At 40.3% G+C, this 12,541-nt stretch overlaps 3 protein-coding genes across 6 annotated transcripts; 1 reads left to right on the top strand and 2 right to left on the bottom strand.

Moving 5' to 3' along the window:
• Nucleotides 1-4,431: 4,431 nt before the first annotated feature.
• LOC129770081 (general transcription factor IIE subunit 1) lies at nucleotides 4,432-9,171 on the bottom strand. Of its 3 annotated transcripts, none has more exons than XM_055772705.1 (3): nucleotides 8,601-9,171; nucleotides 5,205-5,937; nucleotides 4,432-5,146 (listed from the first exon to the last, which is right to left on the bottom strand). In XM_055772705.1, exons 2-3 carry the CDS (start codon nucleotides 5,849-5,851, stop codon nucleotides 4,522-4,524), a joined length of 1,272 nt encoding a protein of 423 aa, XP_055628680.1. In that variant the 5' UTR covers nucleotides 5,852-5,937; nucleotides 8,601-9,171; the 3' UTR covers nucleotides 4,432-4,521. The 3 variants fall into 3 exon arrangements, with proteins under 3 accessions (XP_055628680.1, XP_055628681.1, XP_055628682.1); XM_055772706.1 differs by having other exon boundaries at nucleotides 8,733-9,171; XM_055772707.1 differs by having other exon boundaries at nucleotides 9,016-9,161.
• LOC129770083 (rab-like protein 3) lies at nucleotides 8,844-10,217 on the top strand. Of its 2 annotated transcripts, none has more exons than XM_055772709.1 (3): nucleotides 8,844-8,998; nucleotides 9,401-9,762; nucleotides 9,833-10,217. In XM_055772709.1, exons 1-3 carry the CDS (start codon nucleotides 8,953-8,955, stop codon nucleotides 10,184-10,186), a joined length of 762 nt encoding a protein of 253 aa, XP_055628684.1. In that variant the 5' UTR covers nucleotides 8,844-8,952; the 3' UTR covers nucleotides 10,187-10,217. The 2 variants fall into 2 exon arrangements, with proteins under 2 accessions (XP_055628684.1, XP_055628683.1); XM_055772708.1 differs by having other exon boundaries at nucleotides 9,818-10,217.
• LOC129770084 (adenosine 5'-monophosphoramidase HINT1) lies at nucleotides 10,203-10,824 on the bottom strand. Its single transcript, XM_055772711.1, has 2 exons — nucleotides 10,604-10,824; nucleotides 10,203-10,540 (listed from the first exon to the last, which is right to left on the bottom strand). The coding sequence occupies exons 1-2, from the start codon at nucleotides 10,715-10,717 to the stop codon at nucleotides 10,271-10,273; spliced, it is 384 nt and encodes a 127-aa protein (XP_055628686.1). The 5' UTR covers nucleotides 10,718-10,824; the 3' UTR covers nucleotides 10,203-10,270.
• Nucleotides 10,825-12,541: the final 1,717 nt, after the last annotated feature.

Genomic DNA, 12,541 nt, shown 5'->3' with positions numbered 1-12,541 from the left:
GATATAAAGCAAAAATCATAAGAGCAGACTGCAGACCGACTTAATCAGTATGGAGAGGTAAGCATATGCACACATTACACCGATTCAGTTAGTTCGGTTTTTGCATTAACAGGCCAACTCGATCAAACTGTTTGCCAATAAAAAGTATGCAGTCTGCGGGGACTCTTAGATTGAGGCTCCTATTGGCGATCTAACGTACAAATCTACACCTAGGCGGCGCTGCGGTGAAAGTGATGATGGTTTTAAATTTTGCCATGTGAGCTTATGGAAGGTTTGTAGTTCTTTCCATAAATTACAATGTTATAATCATAAAAGATTATTTGATTGCGATAAGTTTGTAAGAAATTTAATTCTGCGCAATTTTATATATAACATGTTATTTATTTACCTCTTTCAGTAGTGAATACTATAAAAATGTTGACAATGGTTGAATTAAAGAAGGAAATTCGAGAGCACAATCAAACACAAGTAGAAAAATGCACGATCCCTGCATGTGAGAACTACCTTGGAAAGCCCGGAAGTAAAATATACGTGATTTGTTTTTTGAGTTTTAGGTTACATTAGCATCATTTTCTTAGTTCAAAAACAAAATCCAGATGTCTCACCGATCGTTTACGTTTTGCGTTAGATCGCCAATAGGAAAAAATAGATGTTGAAATTGAGTTTTGTTATTGAATCATTTCATCTAATTCATCTCAGTAGACGGAAGGGTTTTTGATTTATTCTTGCATTTTGAATACTGAATGTTTGTAAATATCGATTAATTTTGCATATATTACCGAGAAATTACATTGTACGATCCGCCATCACCTAAAGTTATTACAGATAGCTGGAAGAGCTGGAGAAAATTATCAGTACGTCGAGCGATGATTCTAATGAGAAAAAAACCTAAATGATGATTTTATTTGACTGAATGACACACTCTCTATCTTCAAGACCATAGTTTTGTAAGGCGTATTTGTACTCAGCAGGTTTTGTGTAAATGATTTTTCGAGAAATGGATGATCAGAAAAAAATAATTTTTGAACATTCATATTTCTCCACCACCAACAATAAAAGTATCAGCAATTGTTTTAGTGTGAAAGAAGTCTGCCGATAATAAATTTAAATTTAATGAAACAAGGAAGGTCACATTCACCATAGGGGAATGAATTCAAGTTTATCCTTAGAGACTTTCATTCGTCTGCGTCTTGTTTGTCTCGGAATGTTGATTGAATGCTTTTATGAATGCGTATATTTGCTAATTGGAGTGAAGTTCGCAGTGTTTTTGTGCTCACAAAAAAAGTGCAAAAAAGATTTCGACCAATATTCGATTTTTCGATCAGTTATCTCCCGGAAAATGGACGATGGAAGAAAATAACTAAAGAACTTTGAGGTTTCTTCAGCGCCAATAATCAAAATTACGCTAATGGCTACCGTAAAAAAATAATGTTTACAACTTTGGTCGTTAATAGGATTAATCCTAGCACTCTTCATTGATTGATCTTCAAATAGATCGTTTTCATGGCCAGGGGGAATGAACCCTTTTGTGCAAAGCCTTTACAATACGAGAGATGAGTCAATGAGCGAAAACAAATCGCGAAAACGCAGCAAACACCTAAATAGACAAATAGACAAACTGAATGTAAAACATTCTTAGCGAAGCTAGATGAATATTTTGAACCACAAATTTTCCGGAAAATATTAGGAAAATTAAAGTGTTGTTCCTATATGAGTGGGAAAATATGGGAACAATGACATAATTAAATGGATTGTTACCACCCAGTTGAGTGTCAGAGAAGCACGTTGGTTAGGAGCCGGAATAAAAGACTTGAATATGTTACGACCGAATTATTGAGTACTTGTCTTATTTTTGTGGTGAATAATATGAGTACCTATTATACCTCATTGATCATGTAGCCTCTATTGAAAAAAAAGCAGTCTTCTTGAGGTGAAATAGTGATCGACGTTGCAATAATCCATCATATATCATATATCGAGATCAGTTTGGTGACATATCCCGAACAAAGATTTATGTTACCAGGGCTCGGCAGAGTCATATTCAACTGAGGATAGTCAGGGAACTATGAAGTAGTCCGCATTCACATTCAATCGGAAATGAGTTTTTGATTTTGCAGTTTCTCCGTCAACACGACTGAACAGTCATTCGGGCGTTTAGTTACTATCTCCCTCTACGACTCTCTACGACTGTATCATTTTAAACGTCCCCGTCAAATGATGATGCATCATGCATGATGCACTGATGCATGCATCGATATTTGAATTCACGGATGGTAAACAATGGAGCCGTCCATTAATGGTGTAACTACTTTTTTGACGTAGGACTACGTCTAACCGGAAGATATAGGGGGTGAAATGGAAATCTAGGCACTGAACAAGTAGGAAAAACTGCAAGATTTGGAACGCTTATAACTCGAGCATTTCTCAATAGATCGCAAAGGTTTTTGCATCAATTGATAGGAAATATATCTACGCATCTATCATAACGAATAACATTTCATTTTTCTTGAGATAAATAATTGAATAATTGTGAAATATCAAGCATTGTCCAAATACACTATGTGCCCATTTTTGATTGGTCCATTTTGTGCTCCTCAAATCGTACCGACCAAAACGGGCAACCAGAGCAGCAGCGAAATAGAATGAAGCACGATTGGAAAGGAAAAAGAAAAAAATGAGGGAAACATTGGTCGCAGTCTCACACATGCGTAATTCTCGAGCCAGCCAGTCAGCTTAAAAATCCCCTCTCCGCTGCCGTAACAATCATTCTCATCCGAACCGTACACCACATCGTTTCGCATCACCTCACATCAACAAACCAACACAAGCAGCCATGGTTGGATATGGCAAAGGAGGAAAAGTGAAGGGAAAGGCAAAATCCCGCTCGAACCGTGGTGGTCTGCAATTTCCCGTAGGTGTATCCGCCAATTGCACCGGAAAAGGTAGCTAGGTCGAGCGCGTTAGTACCTGTGTACCAGTCCACCTAGCCACCTAGCGTTATATAGTTTCGGCCGCCGGAGTGATCGAGTTGGCTGGCAAAGCTGCTCGCGACGATAAGAAAACCTGTATTCGGAACATAACACATTCGGTTCGGCGGACATCAAGACAACAGGCAGTTGCAGCGAATGGCGAGTGGCAAACGCAATCGCAAAACGGCATCAGGTAGCAGAAGAAAAAAGTTTGTTCTTTATACAAACTGCTTTGGTGGCAAATCCAGAACAAGGCGGCATCGAGGGCGTTCGAAATGGTTTTTTTCAAAACCACGAGTACTATGTTTTCTAAATTGGAACCATTCCATAAAACAAGGCGCTTTTCAGGGCCATTAAACCTTCCAAAAAAGAGTTTAGGAAATAAAGTTCAATGCTTTCTAAAACATTATCCAAAATAATAATAAAACACAAATTGATGTTTTCATAATTTGTTTGCCAGGATTTGATGAGTATGTGAATTTGGCAGTTGTTCTGAGCTTATTGATAGTTGGGGACTTTCCTGATTATTCAATTTTCACCAATTCTTAAATTGTTTCCAGATTGAAAGTACAGTAATTTACAGTAATTTAGTTCGACATTTAGCTAAATGGACGGACTTGTAATGTGACTTATTTAGTTGGACATTTTTGTAAACATAGAGATCCAAATTATGATCCCACATTGAAAGTCGACACTGTACCACTGTCATCGCAAATGTTCAATTACAGGTTAAAATTACCTCCAATCCGACACTGAGTAGTGGTAATGCGACGTGTCATTGAATGTAATATACTGTAAAATATGTCACATGCTGGATGGGAAGAAATTTTCCAACTGTGAAAGCTGTGGCGAGTGACAACAAATCGCTAAACAGGAAGGTTTAGCCGAACAAGATGGGAATATCGAGTGATAACAAAAACACAACACCAAAGGTTCTTTTCAGAACCATTAACATATTCATAAAGAGTAAACAGTAAACTAATCCATTTTTCAGGTAGATAGGTAGGTATTCACGTAGGTGAAGAAAATAAAACAATATATTTAAAATATATATTTAACAAAAGCTGTCCCCTTTGCATAGTCCTACGTCACTCCGGTTATGTCCCCGACATTACCCACCCGTCTTTTTTTTTGCATCAGAAATCGAGTTTTCCTTTTCACTTCATATGGACGTGAAATGAGATTGTGTACGCGGACAACGAGATTCATGTCAGAGTGGAGTAGTAATGGTGGATTGAAATCAAGTTGAATGAAGATGCATATTTGTATTCATTCGACACGTCAATTTGCTAGAATAGTTTATCAGTCATCCTCGCACCTGACGCTTGTCAATTCAAGTCATGTTGACGGCGAATACCGAAGTAGTCCTAGTCGAGGCGAAGCGACTGAGAAGAGAGTCGATTTTCATTTTTCATCTTCGAAAATATTTGACCCTGTTTGTTACCTTCATATAAATTATTGTTTCTGTCATTTAACTTCTAATTTCTGGCGAGTGTAAATAAAACAACAGTTAAGTTGATTCCGTAATCTTCATATACTCAATCCTCATCGTCTAATCGTACATATGACTAAAGTGATCCTGGTACACTTGAATATACGTTTCCTTCTCTTGCGGCGTCATCTCCGCTATAAGCGTATCGTTAATCTCGTCCAGTGGGTATGGCTGTCCCGCAACTGTTACCGTTGGCGTATCATCGTCCGAATCGGTGTCCATAAGATCCACGCTAGGTAGCTCGGTATTGTCAATGTTCTTATCTTCATCGCTGCTATCGGTAGAGTTAGTATCGTTTGTGGCACCCAGTCCCTTGATGGCATCGTTTGTGTTGTTTCGCGAACTTTGCTTTTCGTGTTGCAACAGTACCGACATGATATCATCAGCATCCTTGCGATTGCGCGCAGACGTTGTAACGGCATTGGTGGTGGCGGGCGATGGTTGCGTTGAAGTGAAGGCAGCCTTTTCAAGAATCGATTCGACCGAATTCTCGTCCACGTCATTCGTAATAACTGTGGACTCCGTCATCCATACTGGGCGGTCCTTGCGTTGATTGGAGGTTTCCACTGTATCTGAATCACCGATAGTGACATCAACGCGAGTTTCTTCAACCGCGAATCCACTGGAACGCGTTGCCTCGCCCGACCATTGCTCCACTGCACCCCGGTTCGTTGGTTTAGCAATTCTGTTGGATAGATAGAATTAATGTAACAAAACTCACGATGGTTTGTATGTTTACGTACCCTCTTATAGTATCAATGTCCACCGGTTCTGGTTCAAGAATCTCAGGCGCAAGTTTGATATTTTCCACTTGCCTTAGCAGATCATACAAAGGTTGTAATTGTTCGTTGAATTTAGCTAGCAGCAAACGAGAATCTTTCTTTGGTAGTGCAGAACTGTCCTCCTCGACAGCACTCCCACAGTATGTGCAGCGGAATTCACCGGTGGCGAAATCGAACAGCTGATCTGCCTCTAAATCGGTGAAAGTCTTATTACAGGAAGGACACTTGAAACTGGCACGGCTGGTGGCGTCGCGTTCCTCCGTTTCCATACGTTTGCGCATGTGATCCAGCTTGTATTTCACGACGTTCACGAACGTTTTGTAATTGATGAAATAATAGTTAACTTTCTGTGCTTTCCCATCCGGTCCGGTCTCCATTTTCAGCCGTACCTGCAGAAATTTGTCGTTCTTCAGCACCGATATTCTGGCCCGAAGCATTTTTCGTTCGAATTTTAACAGCTCGCAAATGTCGTCCTCTTTCATGCAGGGGTTTCGCACGAGCATGTCGACCACCAGGGCATCCTCGATGGAATAGAATCCACGTACCACAAAACGTGCGAGCTGTTTCAAACTGCTCGGTATCTCAGTCACATAGCGTTGATCGCCCATCTTATGGACTCGCAGTCGGTATGCTACCGATAACAAAAACGACCGAAAAATTGGTCACAACAGTTGGCGATAATTTGTGGGAAACACTGGAAGAATACGGGGAAAACACTTACTTAGAACTTGAACATCTGAATACATTAATCTAACAGATACACATTTCATTTTTTTTTTCAATTTAAAAAAAGAAAGAGTGATGGAATAATTAACCTTAGTATTTTTAAAAGAGAAATTACCTTTTCTCAGGGATACTTTAAATGTTTAATGATTAAAAGTAGCCGTTAATTGAAGATCATGCTTGATTCGACACGTATTTGAAGAATTCTCCATACGTCTATCTTAAATATCTTGTAGGTATCTAAAATGCCAAAACGCCAACTTCTGCTGCAATTACGCAAAGCGCAACTTTTTTTGTTGTGTCCCTGTTTCATATCCCTCCTATCCGATATATAAACTTTTACTTGGTCGCGGTAATACATACACACACTCTTTACAGATACACGGGCCGAAGGTTGTGCAGTCCACTGATGATTCAACAAGAGCCAAAGATTGTACCGCTCATGACAACTCTACACGAGCTGATGATTGCGCCGGCTAGTGATCATTCTATCCTGGATTCCTCGAGTCGAGAAAGAGGCACCACGCTAGATATGGGGTACAAACTAGGGGGGCGTTGCTGATTAACGGTCAGCTGCATCCCAATAGGAAGTATCCCGTGTCGGGCACACGTACAGATCATTGAAGACTGCATCCCAATTATGAGAACACTTGTAATACTAACCTCGAGCCAACCGCGAGTAATCGGTTACATATTACTAACATAGTTGTAAGCAATCATTGTCGAAATATTGAACACGTACAGAGCATTGAAGACAACATCCCAATTATGAGAACACTTGTAATACTAACCTCGAGCCAACCGCGAGTAATCGGTTACATATTACTAACATAGTTGTAAGCAATCATTATCGAAATATTGAACTCCCGGCCCCGTTAGGCTGACGCCATATGAGCCTTAATAAAAATATATATTTTAGATAAAATAGACTTTTTATCGAGGCTAATTTCTCAGTGGTTGCAAGACAGGTTTTCTGTCATTCTTCCATTATATTTTGTTTCTTGTTCTGCAGAGAATTTACCCTATGATCAGAAAATACAAAATAGTTAAATTTCAGGCAATATTTTTTATCTCCTTCAAAAAATGATCCATCTGAAGCAACACACACATGTGCCAACGCTTGATCCAGTCCTCAATGCATCTCTCGTAGGCCGACGAAGGGATGGCCTTTAGTTCCCTAGTCGCATTCTCTTTGATCTCCTCGATCGACTGAAATCTTTTTCCAGGAAGTGGCAACTTCAACTTGAGGAACAAAAAAAGTCGCCTGAGACCATATCATGTGAATACAGTGCCTGCTCGATGGTATTTATTTGATGTTTGGTCAAATAATTCAGCTGTTCATATCCACTAAAAAATTAATGAAAATGTTTGCAATGTGACTAGAAACGTAATTAAACCCTTTGCGATCGTTTGTCTGCTCTCAGCCACCACAGCATACTAAATACTTTATTCAACGATGTAATAGTTTACATTTTTTCTAAGCGAAAAGTAACCATTTACGAATATATAACCTAACATGGATGTTGCATTCAAATACTTGATGGAATGACAGTATTCACTTATGTTGCACCAAATGAATATATGAAGAGAGGAACAAAGCCTGTAGAATGCATATTCGACGAGCTGTACCTAACATCGCCCACCATATATATATATATATATATATACATTCCAAGAGATAGCAGCGTTACAAATGGAAAATATAATCTGACTACCCTTCCCTGAGCATCTAGATAGCTAAATATTCAAATAGTCTTGCTTACTTAGAACTTGAACATCTGAATACATTAATCTAACAGATACACATTTCATTTTATTTTTCAATTTAAAAAAAGAAACAGTGATGGAATAATTAACCTTAGTATTTTTAAGTATTTTTTATTTCTGGCAAGTTTGGGTCAGGATTTGTTGCAGTAACTGAATATGAATCATTCGCTTTGTGTAGTCCATATTCATTCTGCTGTTTCATGATGCATTGAGAGGTTCGACATGTAATGAATTCGAGGCAAAGAAGAATAAAAGAATGTAAACTTTCTGTATCGAAACCCTTCATGGCGGTTTTGGTTTGCTTGCTCGTGTATCACGAAGAGCGAAACGAAGCAGAGTTGTCTCGTTCTCTTCTGTGTCATGATTTGTAGCACGTAAGAGCGAGTGAGTGTCACTGAGGGAAATAATTTCTGTAAGGTCATATTTGGAGGAGCAGGAGGAGGATATTGAATTAAAGAGACTTTACACTCTGGGAGTTCATTCGTCTCTAAAATCACATTTGGACAGACGAAAGCGGATTAATCGATAAACACTGATCTATATAAATAAAAATGGAACACCAAATGTGTTGGTAAGCGCAAAACCGAGCTAAACCCGGCTCTGCCCGAATATCGAAAATTCTGTCTGAAAATAAATTTATATTATAATGACGAATTTTGGTAGAATAGGAAATTTATATTGGAAGGAAATAGTAAAGGTCAAATTAGAAGATCAATCAATAGAGAGCTCCACGAACTTCCGCTCAGTAAGAAAACGAGAAATTTATTTTGGACGGGACGAAATTTGCCGGGTCAGCATATAATAAATAATTTGGTTTCAAATATTTTGCGATTGAATTAAATGTCATATTTTGCACCACAATCTCACCCCTTGTTAAAAACACGTGTTGGAGTTCGTTCTCAGAATCTATTGACAATTCATGCAGTATTCATCGGTGGGGGCTGCATGACAGGTGTCATCCGAACCCAGCAAGTGTTGAACGAGCGCGAAAGAACTCACCGAGCCGAATCAGCTTCGGCAGTACCGGCAGCACGACGAAGCGTTCGGCGGTCACCAACACATACACGTTTCAGTCACACACACTTCGAATTTCTGGCCTGTGTTTTCACTCACTCTCAGTAAACTTCCACCTTCAAAATGATGTTGCTCGCAAGAAGCAGTATTGCTTTTCTATCTCTGCTGCTAGGGTCGATTGATTCAGCAACTATATTTTCGACTTATGGCGGCTATTGATAAAGTTCGCGTTCTAGTTGTGGGAGATTCCGGTAACTTCCTACTTTACCTGTTTAGTTGCAAACTTTTGCGAACGAAATCGCGCTAAATCGTCGTAGTATTTGGAACTTTCCTGCGCTTCGATCAAACGTCAAACACAACACAGTATCGCCATGTTGAAAGTTAATTCCCGTTCTCCTCTATGGCAGTGCTGGCAAGCGACTGATTTTTCTGTATTTTTGATTTGTTTTTGTTTTGCGATTTTATTTCCGCACTGCCGGTATGCGTCTTCCAAATAATAACAATAATATTACTATCAACTGGCTTATGTTTGAATGCTTTGAGATGCTCATAAATGGTATCATTCAGTGACAAAGCGTATAACAATTTCCATGAAATGTAGCAAACAATCCTTCAAAGGACTATCCTTAACTGTACATTTCCGTTTTACACAGGAGTAGGGAAAACATCGCTAACGCATCTAATTGCGAACAATGAACCACTCACATCACCCGGATGGACCGTCGGATGTGCCGTGGAGGTTAAACTGCACGAATACAAAGAAGGTACAACGTCTCAGAACACATTCTTTGTTGAACTGTGGGACGTTGGGGGATCCATAAGCCACAAAAATACCCGTGGAGTATTTTACAACCCAACGCACGGAATTATTCTCGTCCATGATCTCACCAACAGAAAGAGCCACGAGAATTTGCAGCGGTGGCTGGCGGAAATTTTGAACAAAGATGGAAAGGACGCTATGAAGGGCAGTGATATGATCGATATCGATCCGGAGCAATTCCTGGGCTCCACTCAGGTATGGTTGAATGGCATTTAGAAGAGTCCAGGGTATGGTGAACAATAATTTTTAGTTTAAACATTCCCAGATCCCTATACTGGTGATTGGAACGAAACTAGATTTACTGGACGATAATCATAAGCATAAAGCTTTCAAGACATCCGCAGGAAGCATTGCAGAGCAATGCGGTGCTGATGAAATATGCTTAAATTGCCATGAAGCTAGGAGTCTGGCAGCAGGAACGACTGACGCGGTCAAGTTGTCGCGATTCTTTGACAAGGTTATAGAACGTAAATATTACAATCGAGATACAGGCCGCAAATATACTAGCGTATATGCTTCAGCGCTTTCGGCCCCATTTACCAGCTTTGGAGTACCTGTCCTAAGCAATACGAACACAACATCCCTTTTCAATCAAGGTCAACCGGAGTCAGCCACCTGAACAATAAACACTAATATAAAATAAACTTCAACCAGTGATCTTTATTCCAATATAAACTCGTGCTTCTATTGAAACGAGAAGAGTTTAGCCCGGTGGCCACTTCATTTGTCTTCCACCGAGGATGTGCAAGTGTAAATGATATACCGACTGAGCCCCATTTTTGCCATCGTTGATAACCACACGGAATCCATCACCCAATCCCTGCTCGGCAGCAACCTTTTTCCCAACCAACATCAGATGACCCAACAGTGCTTCGTCCTCTTCGGTGGCTTTGGAAAGCTGAGGGATCGGCTTTCTTGGGATCACAAGAAAGTGGGTCGGAGCTTGGGCATTAATATCGTGGAACGCAACGCACTGTGAAGAACAAGAAAAACGTCAAACTGAAACACATCGTCATTTGCCGGTGCTGGTTCTCACCCGGTCGTCTTCATAGATGAAAGTGCAGGGTATTTCCTTTCGCAGAATCTTACCGAAGATTGTATCTTCGGAATCTGCAACAGCCGCTTGAGCTTTTGCGACCTCGTCAGACATCGCGTATTTTTTCTCTATTGCTGAAAAAAAGGTCGATGTTCCCGCAAAGTTGCGGAAATAAACTGAGACTGATTTACAATCACAATGACGAAGGTACAGTGTCGACATCTACTCAAAATTTGCAGTTGCAGTGACGTAAAAGTACCAGGGATGCCAGGTGATTTTCTCAATGTTTCTATTGACGAATTAACGTTAGATTTACAGTCAGAGGGCGCAGCGAGTAAAATGATGATTTTGGTTTAAAATTGACGAATTTACCAGCCGTATGGCACCCGCCATGTTTTTGATGCCAACATCTCACACGTCAGAAGTATTTGTTCAAGGCGGTATAATAAGGTGGAACGTTATGTCAGAAGTGCTGTTCAGCCATTACTTGAGTTCGAATTGACAGCGACCAAACGAACGGCTAGAGTTTACCTAGAAAGAGGATAACAAATGGCATGCAATGATGAGTGCATGTGCTTGCTGTGCATAAACGTTGGTTTTGTTTACGCTGTTGGCATCATTGTTGTGTTTCGGTGACTGCTGCAAGTTGTTGTCTGCATTGCTGTTTTACGGAACGTGAGGGTTGTTGCTGTTGCTGCTGGGATTGGCAATTCAGCGATTGTGGGAGCTTTGCTAGTGGGTATACGAAAGGGTCACTACCGGCGGGCTTGTGCCGTACTGCTCTAAGTTCCATTCGCTTTGGTGGAATTAAGTGCGATTCACATACAACATACACGTCACGTTCACGTCCCGTCACGTCACGATACGTCAATGATTCTACCATGCAATTCTCATGAAAACATTCACATACACCAGCAACGTAACGACCCGTCAGCATACGTTCAACGAAAACGACCGGCAGGGTTTGTAGAAAAGAATAATTGACGGAGACGGACGGCTCGTTTGGTTTTTGTCTGGGCTTTGTGTCTCGGCTTTTGTTTTGATTTGGTTGCACAGTAATTTACATCTACATCGACATTAAGCTAATTGAACAGATCTGTGATGCAACACGTTTCATTAGACATTTTTACCTCTAGTTGGACATTTTTGTAAACATTGAGTTCGGGGCCCAAATTATGGCCCCACATTGAAAGTCGCCACCAGTCGCAAATGTCCAATTACTGGTCGAAACTGACTCCAATGCGACACTTAGTGGTGCCTCAGCATATTGCTTTATAAGTAACTTACTGTACTTTTTATGCCAACATATCTCTTTGGAGCTAAGTCATTCGGAGTGAAAATCATTCGCGACTAGTTGAAAGAATTATTCTATTTATTATTATTGTTGCATAAGGGTCGGACTACGGGGTTTAAGCATTTAAATAATTGAATTCAATGATTCTCATTGAATTTTGCTAAATTTAGAACTGATTCTAGGCATGCTGATTTGAAAGAGGGCATTGCAATTTAAAATTGTTGTAGGTGGCGACACCATGAATAAAATTAAATAAATCATTCGTTTGGCATTTGACGTGACGGTGCTGGTGGAAGCATTGACTGCATGTGTGAATTGGTGGAGACGTTGACGGAACGTAGACGTTCTTCTCCGTAACGTGCTATGTGAATCGCACATTAGTCGTTGGCGACCCATTAGGATTGAGTGATAGCGATACGCTGTGGATATCCATGCATATCGTTTCCCGGCGACTGCTGCTTTAGCTGGAGACTCACCTGATCGTGCGGGTTGTGAGACACAACAGCTAGTTCGATTGAAACCGGCCCAGCGTATGTATATGTTGGTGTGGACCGCTATGTAGCATAAAAATTAGACCTGCTTTGTTTATAAACAAAAATAGTCGCTGTCATTTTTTATCCCCTCTCGCATCTTCCATGCCTTAT

Source organism: Toxorhynchites rutilus, chromosome 2, assembly GCF_029784135.1.
Source record: "Toxorhynchites rutilus septentrionalis strain SRP chromosome 2, ASM2978413v1, whole genome shotgun sequence".
In the NCBI taxonomy this organism is placed as follows: Eukaryota; Metazoa; Arthropoda; class Insecta; order Diptera; family Culicidae; genus Toxorhynchites; species Toxorhynchites rutilus.
The sequence above is the reverse complement of the archived record's forward strand: the minus strand, read 5'-3'. Positions and strand labels throughout refer to the sequence as shown.

Coding starts and splice junctions, on each gene's coding strand:
- LOC129770081 (XM_055772705.1), bottom strand. CDS start 5,851: ATGGGCGATCAACGCTATGTGACTGAGATACCGAGCAGTTTGAAACAG. Junction 5,147..5,204: donor GACATTGATACTATAAGAGG/GTACGTAAACAT, acceptor TCTATCCAACAG/AATTGCTAAACCAACGAACC.
- LOC129770083 (XM_055772708.1), top strand. CDS start 8,953: ATGGCGGCTATTGATAAAGTTCGCGTTCTAGTTGTGGGAGATTCCG. Junction 8,999..9,400: donor TCTAGTTGTGGGAGATTCCG/GTAACTTCCTAC, acceptor CGTTTTACACAG/GAGTAGGGAAAACATCGCTA. Junction 9,763..9,817: donor AATTCCTGGGCTCCACTCAG/GTATGGTTGAAT, acceptor AATAATTTTTAG/TTTAAACATTCCCAGATCCC.
- LOC129770084 (XM_055772711.1), bottom strand. CDS start 10,717: ATGTCTGACGAGGTCGCAAAAGCTCAAGCGGCTGTTGCAGATTCCGAA. Junction 10,541..10,603: donor TCATCTATGAAGACGACCGG/GTGAGAACCAGC, acceptor TGTTCTTCACAG/TGCGTTGCGTTCCACGATAT.